The following is a 17,971-nucleotide window of genomic DNA, read 5'->3' as shown; positions in this document are numbered from 1 at the left end:
ACGAGATAATTCAACAAAAAAATAATAATGTATTAAATAGCGTTGTTCTCTAGCTGAAAACAAAACAAAACAATCGACCGAAGAAATTTGATAACTTTTAGCACAAATATGTTAACATACATATTTCGTTTTTCAGTCATAATTTTTAAAACGTAGTTAGGCAATTATCAGTATGTTCAATTTTTTCACAGATGCGTTTTATTTGGCAAGATTACCAATATATGCTTGTTTTACATTTTATTCATGTTCCTGCCCATGTGCAGACCCACATTTGTTTTTACACTTTCTTTTCAATTAAAGGCTGCGGCTGTGATTGCAAGCTCCGAGTTAACCAGTAATGCCTATAAAAACATGAAGAATTGTAGAACTGTTAGCTGTCGGTGAAGTGTGCTGCACTCAATATTTTCCCTAATTTTTTTTGAGGGTTTAAGACTTCAAAATTAAATAATTCAATCATTTTCTTAATTATAAAGTGGTTTGGTTTTGAAATCTTGCGTTAAATCAAAACAGTTCTGTCTTTTTCAAAAAGCTACAAGATTTCACAACAAACATTAATCTCCGGCATTTTCTCCTTTTCTCAATGGGTCAGTTTAATACAGCTAAGTAGGTTAGGTTCTGAGTTTTGCAAAGCATCTTTCCTGGGTCACAGCCTTAAGAGTCAGGTCAATATACAGCTCCCTAACCCTAACCGAACACAACCCATCAAAGTTAAGTTCAACAGCAGGTTTGTGTTTAAATCTGTTGGGATAGGTACAGTTCCCCTAAACAGATGGTCTTTTACACTGGGGTTGGCATACCTCCAGAAACTAAGTCCAACAGCGTGTGTGTACAATTTCCCATGTGGGTGTTGGAATTTGCCTGAATGGGTATGGTTCCTAGTAAATTAGGCTGGGGAGTTAGTTAATGACCAAAAGTCTTGTCTAAAGGCACAGTGATAGCCACTGATGTCAACTTAATGTTTCTTGGGGTCATTTAAAAAACTTATAGTTACTAGTCTCATTTTGACAACTTAACATTTTCTTGCCAAGGTTTCTGAACAAATATATTTAACATAATACAACCATGTGCTACAAATAATAACAGAAAAATAAATCGACGCAAATGGACATGACAGATCAAATTTTAAAAACTCTCACTGCCGTTGTTTAAGTTGACAAGCCAAATTTTAATGATTAAGATAACTCTGGAGCATCCGTTATTTATTTTTATACAACACCTGCATAAATCCCCGTCATCTGATTGGTGAATTGTAGATCACGTGACATATTATTATTCGGTATAATGCACGATGCGACCATGCGTTATACCCATGCGTTATTGCGTTATACCGTTTCACTTTGCGCTTGTTCCATGACGCGGTATTTGCGTGCAAATTGCATGCTGGTGTGAGCGTTCAGCGTAGCGCGTATTGTTCCAAAGAGCCAGCGCTACAGCGTTGGGTTCAAACATTTTCGTGAAGGGGTAGTTCAACATCTTTAAAATCAAAATAAATTGTAGTTTATAATTTACCAATCAAATGACGAGAATTTATTCAGGTGTTGTATAAAACAAATAACGAATGTTTTACGTTCGTGCGATGGAAAGAATTATTTCATTCGGTGACAGATTGAATGTTCTATTCCACTCGGCTTCGCCTCGTGGAATAGAACATTCAATCTGTCACCTCTTGAAATTATTCTTACCATCGCACTCACAAACATTTGTTATTTGTATAATCTCATATTTTAAAACTGTGTGATATATTACAGAATTTTTAGGCAATGTTGTGTATATTTCGCTAGCAGCAGTTTACTACAATATGTCAAAGCTGCTCATATTCCTTTAAAAATTTAAAGTAACGATGAGATGTCGTTGATGTGCTAGTGATGTAAGGGCGTGGCTGGAGTGGAGTCTTGCTTGGGACCATGAACAAGAGGAAACACGCCCAATGATGCATACACCTCCTTCAAGATCAGTAGTACTGTGTCCTCAGAATCCCTGTACACAAAGAGACAGGAAGCTTTAAACCTCTTGCAAACATAGATGTAAATAAAAACTAGGTGTACACGTTGAATAAAAACATTTCTTCATTTGTTTTTTGTTTTGCTTTTCTCGTTCTTCCAATTTTGTTTCTGATTTTTCTGTGAGTTGGTAACAAATTAATTTGAGGGTGCACTGAAATCTACTAAGAAGAAAGTGAATTTATAGTATGCCAGGGTTCAAAATTAGCGGTAGCCCGCTAGCCAAATGCTAGTCAAAACAGCGGCGGGCTAGTCACACTATTCCTTAAGTAGCCTGGCTGGCGAGTCAACAAAATTATTGGGATATGGCAAAGATGAACGGACAGGAAGACATTAATCATTAAATTCAGAAAGAAAACCTCATCAACTTGTGTCTAATTTTATGAACTGTTTTTAACAGTTCAATTACTAGATCTGTTTATTAAAAGCACAGATAATTGCCTCAGAATTGAGCCTGAAAATACGCCATTTTGTGTTTGAGCTTAAAAAAAAATGCAGGCTTGTGAAAATGCCAGCGGGCTGATTAAGAGTCTGTTTCAGTAGACCGGCTGGCTAGTGAACAAAAAAGTTAAGGTAGAACCCTGAGTATACCCTCGTTGATGAAGGGATATTCTTTTCTTGACCTTTTAACTATCTTTGCCATGAGGCAGGTGAATTTGCGAATGTGAATACAAAGCTAATTTGATGCAAAATTTGATACCAAATCGTTGTGTGAAAATTTACGCGACGTCACAAATTCACGTTAACGTTTGCTTTCATGCCGAGTTGTATTAGCCTTAAGACTTAAGACTACTCACCAGTAGCAAGTGTGGCTTCCCAGTGCAAAGAGATACTCATTGAAGCTCTCCAGTGGTGCCTCTTGGAGGACGTAGTCTATCCGACGTCCATTGTTCAGCTGACCCAATCTCAGCTCACATTCTGTGGATGGACCTATGTTATATAACAAAGAAAATATCAATCAATCAATCAATCAAAAGAAATTTATAAAGCGCCAAAATCAAAAAGTTTGCTCCAAGGCGCTGATGGGGCACCAAAAAGAAGAAAAATTACTGACGGCATGCCTCCTGAAACAGGTGAGCTTTCAGGAGTGTCTTGAATGTATGCAGTGAGGTGGTATCTGTAATGTATTCTGGAAGTTTGTTCCAGATTCTGGGGCCGTATACAGAAAATGATCCATCAGCAAAAGAGACACAATGGGTTCTAGGCTCAACAAAGTGCAGTGAACAGGAGGTTGATGATCGAAGTCGTCTCTGTTGAGAACTAATTTGGAGCATGTCCATGATGTAAGCGGGAGCTTGTTTCCAGTACGCTTTAAACATAAGAATGATGACCTTGTAGTTGATTCTTTGTGTGATTGGAAGTCAGTGAAATTTGATAAGTTCAGGAGTGATGGAGTCGAACTTCCGTTTGTTTGAAATTACTCTGGCAGCAGATCGCTGAACATTTTCAAGCCTCTTTTTCAGTTTCTGACTGATACCAATCAAGAGGCTGATTACAGTAGTCCAGTCGTGATGCACCAGAGTGTGGACTGCTAACACGGTGCTTATATATGGAAATGTGAAAGCCGATGTAATCTTTATTTTTAGGGCTGTGCTTTTACAGGTATTGTGGGAGCCAGACACCTGATATCATCGTGGTCAATTATCCGGATGCCTGCTGAAGAGTTTAAACACATGACACACTACTTGGCAACCACTCTGCAACTTGATGGAACTTGAATGCATGTCAGACAGAGCCGACTCGCTATGATAATTCAAACACTAGCCTTTCAAACCCCGGCCAATTGCCAAGACTATGGTAGGGCAACACTCATGCCCATGTCTTAGTGTACACATACCACTGCAGGTGTTGTGCCATGTCAGTGCTGGCTTCGAATTGTAGTCATCAGATAATTAAGTCTTTACTCAGACATGAAGTTGTAAACGTTTCCTAGATTTTCTGGCTTCGTACAGTGTTCTGAAGCTGGAAAAATATAACATTCTATTGAAATCATACCTGGTTCCCTTGATGACAACCCTTCTCGTTCCTGCTCTTGTCTCGCCATCTCCTCCATGCTTAGCTTCTCGGCCACCGCCTCCATCTCCTCCGATGAGACAGCAGGGACCGCAGCCTCCGCACCGCTCCGATGAGCCAAGGCAAACTCGTGGATGGACTTCCAGGTTTTCTTCATGGAGTCGATCAGGTTGCGCTTGAGGTCTGAGCCAAAGGCCGAGAGGCTCTCCCTCAATTCTGACAGGAAACGACGCGGTTTGATTAACCCTTTCCTTACCATGGGCGACTTTTGTCGACAAGGAGAACCCCCTGCTGGTTCCCATGGGCGACTTTAGTCGACCAGGAAACCACACACAGAACATCCTCAACACAGATATATTCACTACTTTTCAGAAAGGCGGCATGTTGATATGTTTGGCCGTCCATACATCAACTATATACCAGCTGAAAGAGTGTTTTCGGATCGTTCTAATGGTGTAGTTTATTCATAGTGTTGCCATTACAACAAAATGAGAAAAGTGCTTCAGAAGTATCCACGCACAAATTGAGGTATGGAGTGCCATTTGGTCATGTGGTGAAATGGCTTGCAGTTTGATAAATGGAACCAGATGAACAAACAGGCATAACTTTCTTATATTTACACATATGGACTTCATTTTTACATCACATACAAGAGTAAGGCTCAAGGAACAAACTTTACACACAACACCTATGATTTAAATCACTCCTTGGCAGTGAAAATCTGGGTTGAAAAAAGTGAGTTTTGGACTTGTGGTCATTTTGTTCACGCTCTAGTGATTTGCGCATGACTGAGCAAACAATTTGGTCCTGGGGAGAGCCAAGTCAATAAACAATGTGGTAATGAAAGGGTTAAATCAAAATGTCACGTTCAAGCTAACAATTAGGCAAACCCAGAAAACTCTAATCAAAGAAAAAGCCCATCGCAATCATATGAACCGATACATCAATCTTAGAAGATAGGAAGTTACCTAGATGGAAGCGTTTGCGACCTTTGTGGTGTGGCATCAGGAATGGCTTCACATCAGCCATGTCAGAATGAACCAGCGGTTCCATCCTATAAGCAACTGGGTCAAACTGGCAAGAACAGAGCAAAAAATTACAACGATGAACTCTCATTTCACAATAGAAATGATGACATGGGTGATAATAAGGAGTCCAAGGGTAATAAGGGAATAAATGTGTGTTCAGGAGGTTTTATAACACTCTAATTAAGACCGGTGGGAGTCTGGATGGGTAATTATCACCCATCCAGACTCCCACCGGTCTTAAACAGAGTGTTTGATACCGACCAAACACATATTTATTCCCATTCATAAATACCTTTTCGGTCAAAAAAAAAATCTTTTCGGTCCAAAAATCAAAACAAGTCAAAAACTAGACGTTGCCAACCATTTTGTTCAACAATTTTGCTTCATGTTTTACGAAACACCCCTGTGACTATAATATGGAATGCCCCTCCACAACTCGTTACTTATAAGGACATTGGCGTGCGCGTCGCGCGAACTGCGCGATGTTGCGCAAAACGCAGCTTGACTGGTGTAGTGTGAATTTTGGACCATGAAATGCTGATTCACTGGTAGTATTGCGCATGCATATGTGAGGAATGTGAACGTTCAACCAATGAAATGTTAAAAGGCACCGGATTTCATGGGAGTCCAAATTTCATGTGACACTGGAAAAGTGTTTAAGACCAGCTAGCCATGTCTTTATCATCCGATTAAGACCGGCCACGCGACGGGCTCTCGACCAATAGGAATGCGTAAACTGTCTTAGGTATTTATGAATAGCTGTTAAACACCTGTGTTTAGATTTTGGGCACTTTTGTTACTTTAAACGAAACAAATGCACACATGGCAATTGATCTACACTACCTTTAATGGATCGGCCCATTAAGGACAACGTTGATGGTTTCCCAATTTATCTATTTAATTGACTAGGCGATAACAGCATTTAGACTGATATTGGACTTTGTCACGTTGACATAGAAATTAACAGTTACCTTTCAAAGTCTATTGATGACCACCCCAAAGGTGGTCATGTGAGCAGAGGGATTTAGCCACAACGCTGAATGAAGAGGTCGTGACGACCTCGCAAGCTACGTCGTGCTTAAAGGTATAGTCCATCATTTGTAATTTGTGCATTTTGTTCGTTTGAAGCAACAAAAGTGCTCAAAATCTAAAGAAGGGTGCCAAACAACGAACCTGATGAAGTTTCAGCTCAGCTTCAGCTGTATATTTGGAGAAAAACAACATTCTAGGATCTCGATTTCAAATCAAAAGTTGCTGACTCATGTTTTGAATTTGGCCTGAATTCAGCGTCCGAGACACTTTCTCACTGAGCTGATTGCAGTTACGCGATGTCGCGCACCGATCCGACGAATTATAGCAACCACGAGCGCGTGTGCGTCTTGTCAACGCTTGCGTGTGCTTCCTTGAATAAAAAAACGAACTACTAACGGAAATTTCCAACGGTGCTTCTTAAGACGCACCGTTGGAAAGGCCTTCTTTTGCTGATTTCTTCAAAATGACAGCTTGCCAGAAAGAATAATTTCACAGGGAGTTTAGTCCCCTTACTATCTTTCAACCAAGAATGTTTTTCAATGATAATTACGTCAGTTACTTTTTGGATATCTGCAAATGATGGACTCTGGCTTTAATTAAAAGACTGTGAGAGGGAACCATTAATTTCTATGATTAGGGGACGTTTACCAGAGGCCACATGGAATATAAAGGCAAAAGAAAATTAGAATTCAAACTTGGACATGACTTACAGGATGGAACATATTGAAGAAGCCGTCACAGGTTGGTAGTTTGTATTCTTCCCCGACCCTACTGACCCCTCGGACAGTCAGGAACATGCCGATGGGCGACCCGATGGCAAAGAAAGCCTGGGGCTTGAAGTCTAGCTGAGAGTATCTGACAAGCGGTTGGCCGACACCTAGGCAAAATGGATCAGTAAGGTTGGTAGTCAGGACACAAGTTCATACCAATGCTCAACAGGTTCAGAATCTATTCATAGGATGGAATTTGCATCGGGGTGATGTAATTTCAATATGAGTTTTGCCCTGCACTGATGTACAAAGAATAGTTTCAGTTTCCAAGGTTCAGAATTTGTTCTTAAGACTTGGGCAAACAAGTGACATTCAAGGCTAATACACTTTGCAAAGTTAAGAGTGTGAAGATTTGCAGTGATGAATTTCTTGGTCAAGTGACATGTTCAAGCAGTGTATTGGGTGGCACGCAAATCTCTCCTCTAAGGCTATAATAATAATAATAATAATAATAATAATAATAATCGGCATTTAAGAACGCTCTTATTAGTAAACTAAATCACAGCGCTTACAGTATTATTATTACCCCTGATCATTGGGCCAATTAAACAATCCAAATACCATCTCAGCTCCCTGGGGAGTATACAGCTGGATGCTGCCTGTTAGGCGCAAGCAAGCTTATTCAATCACAATAACCATCTCTGCCCTCACAGGTACCCATTTACTCCTGCGTGGAGAGAAGCAATGAGTGACAAAGTGCCTTGCTCAAGGGCACACGCACCATAACCTAACAACCCGCAGCTTTACCCACAGACCACGAATCCAATGCCCTTAACTACGAGGCCACAGCACTCCATGTAGACTGTACCATGACCCCGGCTGGACTCGAACCCACAACCCGCAGCTTTACCCACAGACCACGAATCCAATGCCCTTAACCACGAGGCCACAGCACTCCACGTAGACTGTACCATGACCCCGGATGGACTCGAACCCACAACCCGCAGCTTTACCCACAGACCACGAATCCAATGCCCTTAACCACGAGGCCACAGCACTCCACGTAGACTGTACCATGACCCCGGCTGGACTCGAACCCACAACCCGCAGCTTTACCCACAGACCACGAATCCAGTGCCCTTAACCACGAGGCCACAGCACTCCACGTAGACTGTTGTGACATTTGACAATGTTCAGTTTACTGGTCTGTTGAAGCAGCAAGTTATGTTTTGAGCAAGTATGCTTTCGAGCAAACATTGGCGCTCTACAAGACTCTGTTATTATTATTACTTTTGTCAAGGTCTTTGACAATTCCAACTGTGTGGGAATATACTGCCAATAGACACAGAAAAGGTCAGGAGATCTGGCTTTACTTTAGACTTAACCTCCATCTTCACGGACGCCAAGGTAAGGGTCCTCAGATAACCTTGATGGAGCAAACTGGTTCTCAAATTATCTACACATACCAACACTGGCTGGTTTAAAGCTATAGTCCATCATTTGCAGCCATGCGAAAAAGTAACTGGCGTATTATTGTTGAAAAACATACTTGGTTGAAAGATAGTAAGGGGACTAAACCCCCTGTGAAATTAATCTTTCTGGCAAGCTATCATTTTGAAGTAATCAACGAAAGAAGGCCTTTCCAACGGTGCGTCTTAAGACGCACCGTAGGAAAACTTAAATTAGTAGTTCGCTTTGTTATTCGGCGCAGCGCGCGCAAGCATTGGCACGACGCACAGGCGCGCGCGGTTGCTATAATTCGTCGGATCAGTGCGCGACTCGCGTATAGCTGCAATTCAAAACAATTCAAAACATGATTCAGCAACTTTTGATTTGAAATTGAGATCCTAGAATGCTGTTTTTTCTCGGAATATACAGCTGAAGCTGAGCTGAAACTTCATCAGGTTAGCTGTTCAGTATCCTTCATTAGATTTTGAACACCTTTGTTGCTTCAAATGAACAAAATGCACAAATTACAAATGATGGACTATATCTTTAACTGGTTTAGGAATTGTAGGTCTCATCATACCCTACCTTCTGATCCAGGTTCAAAGTCAATGTGTACAGAGTGTGCAGACACATCGTTGAACTGTGATGCTGATGAGGCTTCCTGCCTCTCACGCTCCAAGACTTCTCTGGCTTGTTTCTCTGCTTCAGCCTTCATCCTGGCCTCGCGAGCTTTCCTGTTCCTCTCCTGTAAAGATGGCAACAATCTTTCTCAACTATTTTGGCCCAAAAGTACGAGAAACTTGGCTGTGGCACACACCTCTTAGATTCTTAACTGAATCACTGACATTGAAATATATTACGTGAAGTCTAATAGCATTTAATACAATTTCTTATGGATTTCTAGGCTTTTTATACCTTTATTTTCCTAAACAACAAGACATCAACAAGAAATCCTCAAAAGTAGTGACACAGTTTGCAACAAAACAAATTTTCCAATGGAAGATGATTAAGATATGATTAAATCCTGGTAAAAAAGCATTGAAAGTTGAGGTCAGAGCTAATAAGCCTCTGTACTGATGACGTCACACTTTGCTTACATGTGCACTTTCCTATGGAGCCAGTGGGAGCCCACGGTCCACTGAGCACCATAGGAAAGCACACATGTAAACAAAGTGTGACGTCATCAGTACAGAGGTTGATATGCTAGGTACATGAATTAAAATGGCTCGCAAAACTTACTAATAGGTCAAGGAACTGATTCTTTTGAGTATAAAATGGGTTACATTGTGAGCTACTGACCTCTTTGGTTGCTTGCTCCTTCAAGAAGCCACCTAGTTTCTTCCTGGGTCCGAGAGGGAGACCCATCTCCTTCAAGTCAGAGTCACTACACATGAGCTGAGGAGTAAAGGATGCATGAAATCGTAAGATTTAAAGGCATAGTCCATCATTTGTAATTTGTGCATTTTGTTTGTTTGAAGCAACAAAAGTGCTCACAATCTAAAGAAGGATGCTGAACAACTAACCTGATGAAGTTTCAGCTCAGCTTCAGCTGTATATTTGGAGAAAACCAATATTCTAGTTTCTCGATTTCAAATCAAAAGTTGCTGAATCATTTTTTGTATCGGGCCTGAATTCAGCGTCCGAGACACGTTCTCACAGAGCCCATTGCAGCTGACGAATTATAGCAACCGCGCGGGCGTGTGCGTCGTGTCAACGCTTGGGCGTGCTTCACCGAATAAAAAAACGAACTACTAACGGAAATTTCCAACGGTGCTTCTTAAAGACGCACCGTTGGAAAGGCCTTCTTTCGTTGATTTCTTCAAAATGACAGCTTGCCAGAAAGAATAATTTCACAGGGAGTTTAGTCCCCTTACTATCTTTCAACCAAGTATGTCCATGGGCGTCGCCAGGATTTTTTCTAGAGGGGGGCAAAACAAATTCTTGCCAAAAAATGCTTGTATTTCTCAACACATTCTCGATTTATCAGTTTTAGAGGGGGGCAGGGACATTTTGCCCCCCCCCCCACTCATTAAATTTACACCACTTTGTCTTCGAGCCTCTTTTTTTTTTTTTTTTTCTTCCTTTTTCTTCCTTTTTTTTTTTTTTTTTTTTTTTCCAGGGGGGGGCAAGTGCCCCCCCTTGCCCCCCCCTCGCGACGCCCATGAGTATGTCTTTCAACAATAATTACGCCAGTTACTTTTGGGATAGCTGCAAATGATGGACTCTGGCTTTAAGAATACAATTTTGGTGGTTACTTACTTCGTGGAGTTACATTCTTTTGATCAATCATAGAAATTTGTTTTCAAGTGTTTCAGAAGTCATTCACTCTTTCTACTATCAAACCAAATTTTCTTCTTACGAAAGATACATGCAGTGCGTCAAAATTTTTCAAAATTGATCACATCAGCAGTTTTCTTTACCAGAGTCTCTATATCAATCCGCTCCTCCTGAAACTTGGGCAGGAAGTCGATCAGTCCCAGCTGAGCGAGGGCACTGTCTAGGGTCATGACCTCTTCCTCGGCTTCCTCATTGGCTACATTCTCAGTGAGTTCATCGCCGGGCAGGGCGAGGGATTGGTCCGGAGTGACGGGTGTGTCCGTGTGGGAGTCGGTTGTTTGTAAGTTTGGTTGGCCATCTCCCTGGTGGGACAGGAGGTCAAAGACGATCAGAGAACCTGCAAAAGAGAAAACGAAAAGTGTGATTTTGATGTGAAATAGTTAAATTTATGGTGGAGAAACTACAAATTTGTCATCATGTGATTGGCCAATGAGACCACACTGGCAAAACAGTGTTTGCACTATCAGCTTTCAGTGTACAAGACACCAACTTACATGCTTGATGGCTGAAGTAAAATGGAGTTCAGATAGAGAACTAATTACGCTACAAATGATCAAAAAATCCTTTGGTCCCTATTTAATTGTGTATCCTATCTAAAAATATGAATCTAGATTTAACAGGAGAACTTTGCAGTTCTCTTCTGAAGGGTGTGTATAAATTACTTGACTTCAACTACCAATTACATATGCAGCTTTGGAAGCGGCTGAAGACGCTTCCCATGGGCACAAGTGTTGCTGTGAGCCGTAGCCTATAATTCAGATGCGGCCTGAATGGGATACGGCTTGAAATTACACGCGAGTCAAAGATAGCGGCTGCAGCCACTTCCTACAGACTCGTATGTAATTTCAAGCCAAAGCCAAGTAATGTGGACATGGCCAGGGTGAGCCTCACCTAGACTGTGTCCAACAATAGAAGCTTGTCCCCGGAAGTCAGGGTTTCTGTCTTGGAACAGCTGGTAGAGGCGGTTGATCTCCGAGCAGACGTGCTCAGCGATCTTCTGGGAGTAGGAGGGACTGGAGTAGAAGAGGATATCCAGGAGGGTGTCGTTGGTGAACCGGCGAAGACGGCTGATGCTTGGCAAGGTGATGCGTCTCAAACGTCTGAAAGGATTTGTGTAAAATGCTTTCGTCACAAACATCTGAAACAATGAAACTTATTTCAGACACTGCATCAAAAATTCACTGTTGACTTGTCCTTTTTTTGATAAGCGTGCTTATGCATTGGTCAAGGCTTCAAAATAGGAACACCTCCAGTTCCTAGGATGTTTCAGGGACAAGTTTACAGAGCTGCCAAGCACAATACTATGCTAAGCACTCAAGAAATTTGCTTATCTCAAAGAGGTTATCAACCAAATTGCCACTTGTGTATAATGCCTGTGAATGGATCTGGCTTGTTTTTGATAAGCAGTCAAATTTGATAGGTAATAATATCTCCTAAATGGAATATTTCTAGTATCTCTGAGTTTTTTTAACCCTGGCTAACCATACCTGTCAACACCTGTCGCGTCTCCATGCAAGGCATCATACCAGTAGACGGGTAGGAACTCGATCCGTCCAGTCCTGCCATCTTCTTGTGAGTGCTTGAAATGTGAACGCATCAAGCCCAGCGAGACAGAACGAAAGTCATCCACTAGGAGGCAACAAAAGTTAAAAACTAATTTATAACAATAATATCCAGAATCTGAACAGATCAAGCTTTTCATTTCCTTTCTTTTCATTCATAAAAAAAGACTAAAAAATGTGACAGCAACTTGGGAAATGTCTTTCAAGAGATTTATGACAAGCTGAAGAAGTGGTCACCTTTTACACCACTGGCCAGAGTTGTAATGACTCAAGTCAATGACTCGACTCAAGTCCGACTCGAGTCACAATTTTTGGTGACTCGACTCGACTCGAGTGGGCAAATGACTCGACTCGACTCGAGTCACTGCGAGCAAATGACTCGACTCGACTCGAGTCCCTCATCAGAATGACTCGACTCGACTCGAGGAAGGCTAATGAGACTCAAGTCCCAAAAATAAAAGCAAAACTGTTTTTGTTCATGTCACGTTAGAATGTTCGCGAATAATGTATACATATACATACATGGTTTGATCAGTGTCCCCATTAGTTGAATGACGATCAGCTGGCACCCCCTTTTTATTTTCATTAAGAGGCAAATGTGGTGTCGCCACATTTAGCCCGAATGTAAAATTTGAAAAGCCAGAAAATGACTTTCTCTCTTGTGTTTATTTATTGTATAGTGCTCAAATATTTGTGACTTGAATTGACTCGAGCTAAATACTTGACTCGACTCGACTCGACTACACATTGTGACTCGACTCGACTCGACTCGACCGTCTTGACCTAATGACTTGACTCGACTTGAGTCACTTCTTTAAAATGACTCGACTCGACTCGAGTCACAAAAATCAGTGACTCGTTACAACTCTGACACTGGCTCACAACTTCACCCGATTTGAGTTTAGTTGAGTGGCTGAAATAATAGGGTGACGGAAATTTGGTAGTTAAATTTAGTTACATTATAGGGTATTAGGGGAGCTAGTAGGAGGGGTGAATCTAAGGTTTCTTACCACACTCAACGATCCCTCTGAACCGTAGGTCACAGACAGGCCCAATGCCATGGGCTATGAAGACCAAATGATCAATTTGGTTCGGTTCTCCTAAAGGAATACAAACAAGAGAAGAAAGACCAATAGACCGTTGAAAGACAGCTGTCGGAGTTATTCTGTTCAATATTTCAGAAATAAGCAATGAGTCACACCAGTTCTAATTACATCAAGCTTTACGACGTCTGTAGACAGGTCTACATGTATGTAACAAACATATGTTCACTACACGTTTCTGCCATAATTCTCCCGCAAACAGGAAAGTGGCCTTATATGTGACCGGCTCCACAAAAAAGGGTATTATGTTGCAAAAAGGTGAAATTGAGTTATATACATGTTTGGAAAGCCCACAATGTAAGCTTTCATTTGGTACATAACAGAGCTCCATAGCCCCTCCCGTTCTGGAAATATGATGTATTTGCATATTAATTACTTCCTTGGAGTTCAAATTACACAACTGAGGAAACAGGCTTTGAAATAGCTGGCTTTGTTGTTGAACAACAGAACGACACACACAAAATGGTTGTTTTTTTCCACTTTATTCATCAGAATCAACTTTTCTGTGACTGAAACCTGAAAATGTAGGTATTAAAGATGTCATTCATGACAAAAAATGAAAATCATATTTTGACAAACTTTTCACCTTCTCAATGTTGAGCGGGTCATTACACAATAATGCTCAGCGTGACTTAATACCCTTTTTTGTGGAGCCGGTCACATATAATCCAAAGTCGGAAAAATGAAAGTACGCAGGAAAAAAACAACAAATTGCTAAGAATTTTAAGTAAATCTCCAACCTTGATCAATATTTTCCACATCATCCACTCCACGTTTGACAACCCTGGGTCTCATCTGACCATCGGGGGAGGTGCCAAAATCATCTGCCCTAGACGGGGGTCGGAAATGGACGATGACGTTGGGGTTGTGCATGACAATGGTCTCGCCATCCGCAAACTCAAGCCTCTTGTGCCAAACGTTGTTGAGAACGGCAGTCTCGTACTCTTGCTGCAATTATGACGTTTGAATTTTTTAATTATTGGAAGCAAAAAATGGAAGCTCTATAACCTTTACTCCGTAGTCATATAACCTTCACTCCCTATCTGCTTGGAATTTTCCTGAACCCTCCAACATATACGGATTGGTAGGAAAGTAAAGTAAAAAGTATGTCACAACCAATGTGAGATGAGATTTGAAGGTTTGCACCGTAAATGTGGCAAAATCTCTTTTGTGAGAATGTGTGGTTCTGAAAAGCACCAGTGGGTATTAAATGTTTCGGACAGTATACTCTGCCCGTCGTCAGGAGACTGAGGGATTCCAACAGTGCAGATGGGTTATATGGTGCCTGGAAGCGATGAAGCATGACAGGGATGCAAATGTGGCCCATCAGGCCGGCGTTTATCACTGGTTTCAGTAGCATGATACGACTGAGAATATTTCTATTCCCCCTGGATGGGATGCTAGTCCATCGCAGGTTACTCCCCAGCTAATGCCAGTACCCATTTATACTCCTGGGTAGAGAGAGGCAAGCGGGGGTGAAGCGGCTTGCCCAAGGACGCAATATATGACCAGCAGCTGGTCGAACCCCTGACCCGCTGATCATGAGTCACGAACCCTAGCCACTAGGCCACACTCCAGTAGATGGGTAGGAAGCCAAAGCACATTCATTGTGCATGTAATTAAAAGTGTCAAAGGGCATCGAATTCCACAGTAAATGGGCTTAACCGTCTCAATCCTGCTGACTCCTAAAACCTTGCAGTGGATTTCGAAGGACCAGGAAGGGTAATGGTTCAAGCTATAGTCCATCTTTTGCAGCCATCCAAAAAAGTAACTGGCGTATTATTGTTGAAAAACATACTTGGTTGAAAGATAGTAAGTGGACTAAACTCCCTGTGAAATTAATCTTTCTGGCAAGTTATCATTTTGAAGTAATCAATGAAAGAAGGCCTTTCCAACGGTGCATCTTAAGACCGTAGGAGAATTTAAATGAGTAGTACGTTTTGTTATTCGGCGCAGCACGCGCAAGCATTGGCACGACGCACAGGCATGCGCGGTTGCTATAATTTGTCGGATCAGTGCGCGACATCGCGTATAGCTGCAATTCAAAACAATTAAAACATGATTCAGCAACTTTTGATTTGAAATTGAGATCCTAGGATGCTGTTTTTCTCGGAATGTACAGCTGAAGCTGAGCTGAAACTTCATCAGGTTAGTTGTTCAGTATCCTTCATTAGATTTTGAACACTTTTGTTGCTTCAAACGAACAAAATGCACAAATTACAAATGATGGACTATATCTTTAAGACAATAAACAGGTAAAATCACCACATCTCAATGAGACGAAAGAAGACAAATATAAGAAGAAACGAAACAAACCTCTAGTTTATCGGCCAAGGCTTCCTCGTATGGCAGGAATCGGTTCTCGCCGTCGCTCTTGTAAAACCACGTGCATCGACGGACACTTGAGGGCCTCTCATCCCAGTAGACTGCGTGTCGTTGTCGCTGCTGGATGTTCACGTCATAGCGCCCTCCATTGGTGGAGATGATGATGTCCTCATTGAGGTTGTTATAAGCTACAAGGCCAAGACACAGATTGAGATACATTAACAAATAGTGGCCTGGGTGTAACTTTCTCAGTACGCCAATATTCATAAAACCTCTTCATGGATTTTTGACAATTTGGGGAATTGGATTAAATCATTTTCTTCATATTTTTTAAGAGACCAGAATTGCCTTTTAATTTACTCACAAGCATGAAGTGCCTCATCCAGTCTGATTGAATCCATGATACTAAAGGGGTTCCACACTTCACCCCTATCAAACTCCTTACAGTAGAACCAATGTGGCTGGACAGGGTGGTATGGGGTACCCCCGGGGCCTGGAGAGGCGCCTGACTGGGGACCCGTGGACTGGGCATGGTGAAGATCGGCAGAAGTAGGTGGGGGCCTTGAGGAATCAAACTGCAAGAAAGAGAAGCGGTGAATAATGAAACGTGAACATATGTAAAAACATAATGAGTTCTACTTATGGATTTAACTGCAGCAGGAACTTTGTCCAAAACTTGCAAAAAACGAAATAAACATTAGCAATATTGATTGTAACAGAAAAGAAGCCACTTGCAAATCAACTGAACTCACCATTGGGAGACCAGGGGGTCCAGTGGGTGGGGCTCCAGTGGGTGGGGCCCCCATAGGGGGTCCGCCCAGAGGGAGAGTCCCCATCGGAGGTGTACTTGTAGGTGTCGATCCCACCCCACCCATAGGGTGGAGTACCGGCTTGTATCCCTGTCCAAGCTTTACCCCTCCAAAGCCCCCAGTTCGCCCCTGTGGTGGGCCTGTGGGTGGGGGTGCATTGGGATCATGGGGCGCAGACATGGGGGGTCCTTGTCGATTACTAGGGGTGCCAATGGGTGGACCGCTGGAGTACTGCTGAGAGGGTTGTGGGGGTGCCGGACTTGAGAAACTGACAGGCTGGTGACAGGAGGATGAAGGGGCATATAGCGGAGGCTGGGTTGGATTTGTCGTCAACGTGGTACTTTGTTGGGCTTGAGTGGGGAGGGATGCTGGTTGGCTGATGTTGGCAAAAGGGTCCGAGGCACTGGCGGACGATGCAGTTGTGAAGAAGGGAATTTGTGGCTGGGTGGTTTGGCCAACAGAGGGCTCGGCTGTCTGGCCAAGAAAACTGTCAGCTTCACCATCTTCTACAAGAAGAGACAATGAAATGAAGAGTGAATTAAATGAAGGCAAAATGCTTCTGGGTTTTGGAATTTGAGAAATATGATATTACCATGGTTACCAGTATTGATGTACCACAGCTTAAATACTGTGGTTAGTACACTGAAAATGCTATGATTGACGCATGCGGAACGCTGCAACTTTGCAAGGGTATAGGCACAACCCCTTTCAGATTTTGGCCTATTCAAATGTTGCAAGTTGAAGTAGTGAAGAAGGAAGTCTACCTTTGTTTCATATACATCATGTATCCTCGATCCTCCATAATCTGCGCAGATAACTTTTCGCATTGCGTGCGCGTTGTCAAGCAAAAGTGAGTGCGAAAAAATAGGATCGCGTAGTTTTAAAGGGTCTGTTCACGTTGCACTCAGACTCAGTTCAGCAGTGTTCAGGCTAGTCAGAGTAACTTGGACCCAACTTATCACCTTTTTAACATTCGGACACGGTCTGGCGATAGACCATGTCCGAATGTTAACAAGGCGATAAGTTGGGTCCAAGTTACTCGGACCATGTTCAGGCCTATTTTGGTTTTGAATTATAGGCCTATCCTTCAAAGTTTAATGGCGTTATTTTAACCACGATTTTACTGATTATATACAGCCACAGGATCAATAAGCAAAAGTATGGTTTAGCTATGATGCAGTCTGAAAGGAAGTTAACCATGAAAACGTTATAATCTTTCTCTATCTCGTGATCCTCGATCACTTAATCAATCCATGATCAATCATGAATCAAACTCAAAGGCTTCTTAAAAATGCCACAGTCCACAGATGCCGGTAAAATGTCTTCCGTATTTCAATAAGTTTCTAACTGTAAACATCATCAAAAACTCACACAAATTACTCACCAGTTGGAAAGAGTGATGCAGTTGCTGGAACCGGTCTAAAAGCGTCCGGTGCCAAGCTATCACTGGCAGGAAAAAGCAATAAAGGCGGAGGATTCTGATTCGGATCAGCCATGATTCAGCCCCTTTTCTGCTGCACGACACGTCATATAAAAGTTCACCAATGGAGGGCGCTGTTTATACCTGTTCCGGTCTGGCGACCAACTTGTGAAATGTGAGTTT

At 42.1% G+C, this 17,971-nt stretch overlaps 1 protein-coding gene across 2 annotated transcripts; it reads right to left on the bottom strand.

Annotated features, from left to right (window-relative positions):
• Nucleotides 1-1,777: 1,777 nt before the first annotated feature.
• LOC119719179 (phospholipase DDHD2-like) lies at nt 1,778-17,929 on the bottom strand. Of its 2 annotated transcripts, none has more exons than XM_038188537.1 (16): nt 17,753-17,929; nt 16,312-16,874; nt 15,924-16,134; nt 15,551-15,747; nt 13,975-14,182; nt 13,142-13,231; nt 12,057-12,198; nt 11,461-11,669; nt 10,653-10,906; nt 9,532-9,627; nt 8,818-8,977; nt 6,784-6,950; nt 4,982-5,087; nt 4,007-4,229; nt 2,798-2,932; nt 1,778-1,977 (listed from the first exon to the last, which is right to left on the bottom strand). In XM_038188537.1, the coding sequence occupies exons 1-16, from the start codon at nt 17,862-17,864 to the stop codon at nt 1,860-1,862; spliced, it is 2,991 nt and encodes a 996-aa protein (XP_038044465.1). In that variant the 5' UTR covers nt 17,865-17,929; the 3' UTR covers nt 1,778-1,859. The 2 variants fall into 2 exon arrangements, with proteins under 2 accessions (XP_038044465.1, XP_038044464.1); XM_038188536.1 differs by having other exon boundaries at nt 2,798-2,930; nt 3,996-4,229; nt 17,753-17,928.
• Between the last annotated feature and the right edge of the window lie 42 nt (nt 17,930-17,971).

The sequence above is a fragment of the Patiria miniata genome, unplaced genomic scaffold, assembly GCF_015706575.1.
Source record: "Patiria miniata isolate m_02_andy unplaced genomic scaffold, ASM1570657v1 HiC_scaffold_8, whole genome shotgun sequence".
Lineage (NCBI taxonomy): Eukaryota > Metazoa > Echinodermata > Asteroidea > Valvatida > Asterinidae > Patiria > Patiria miniata.
This window is presented reverse-complemented; position numbering and strand designations above follow the sequence as displayed.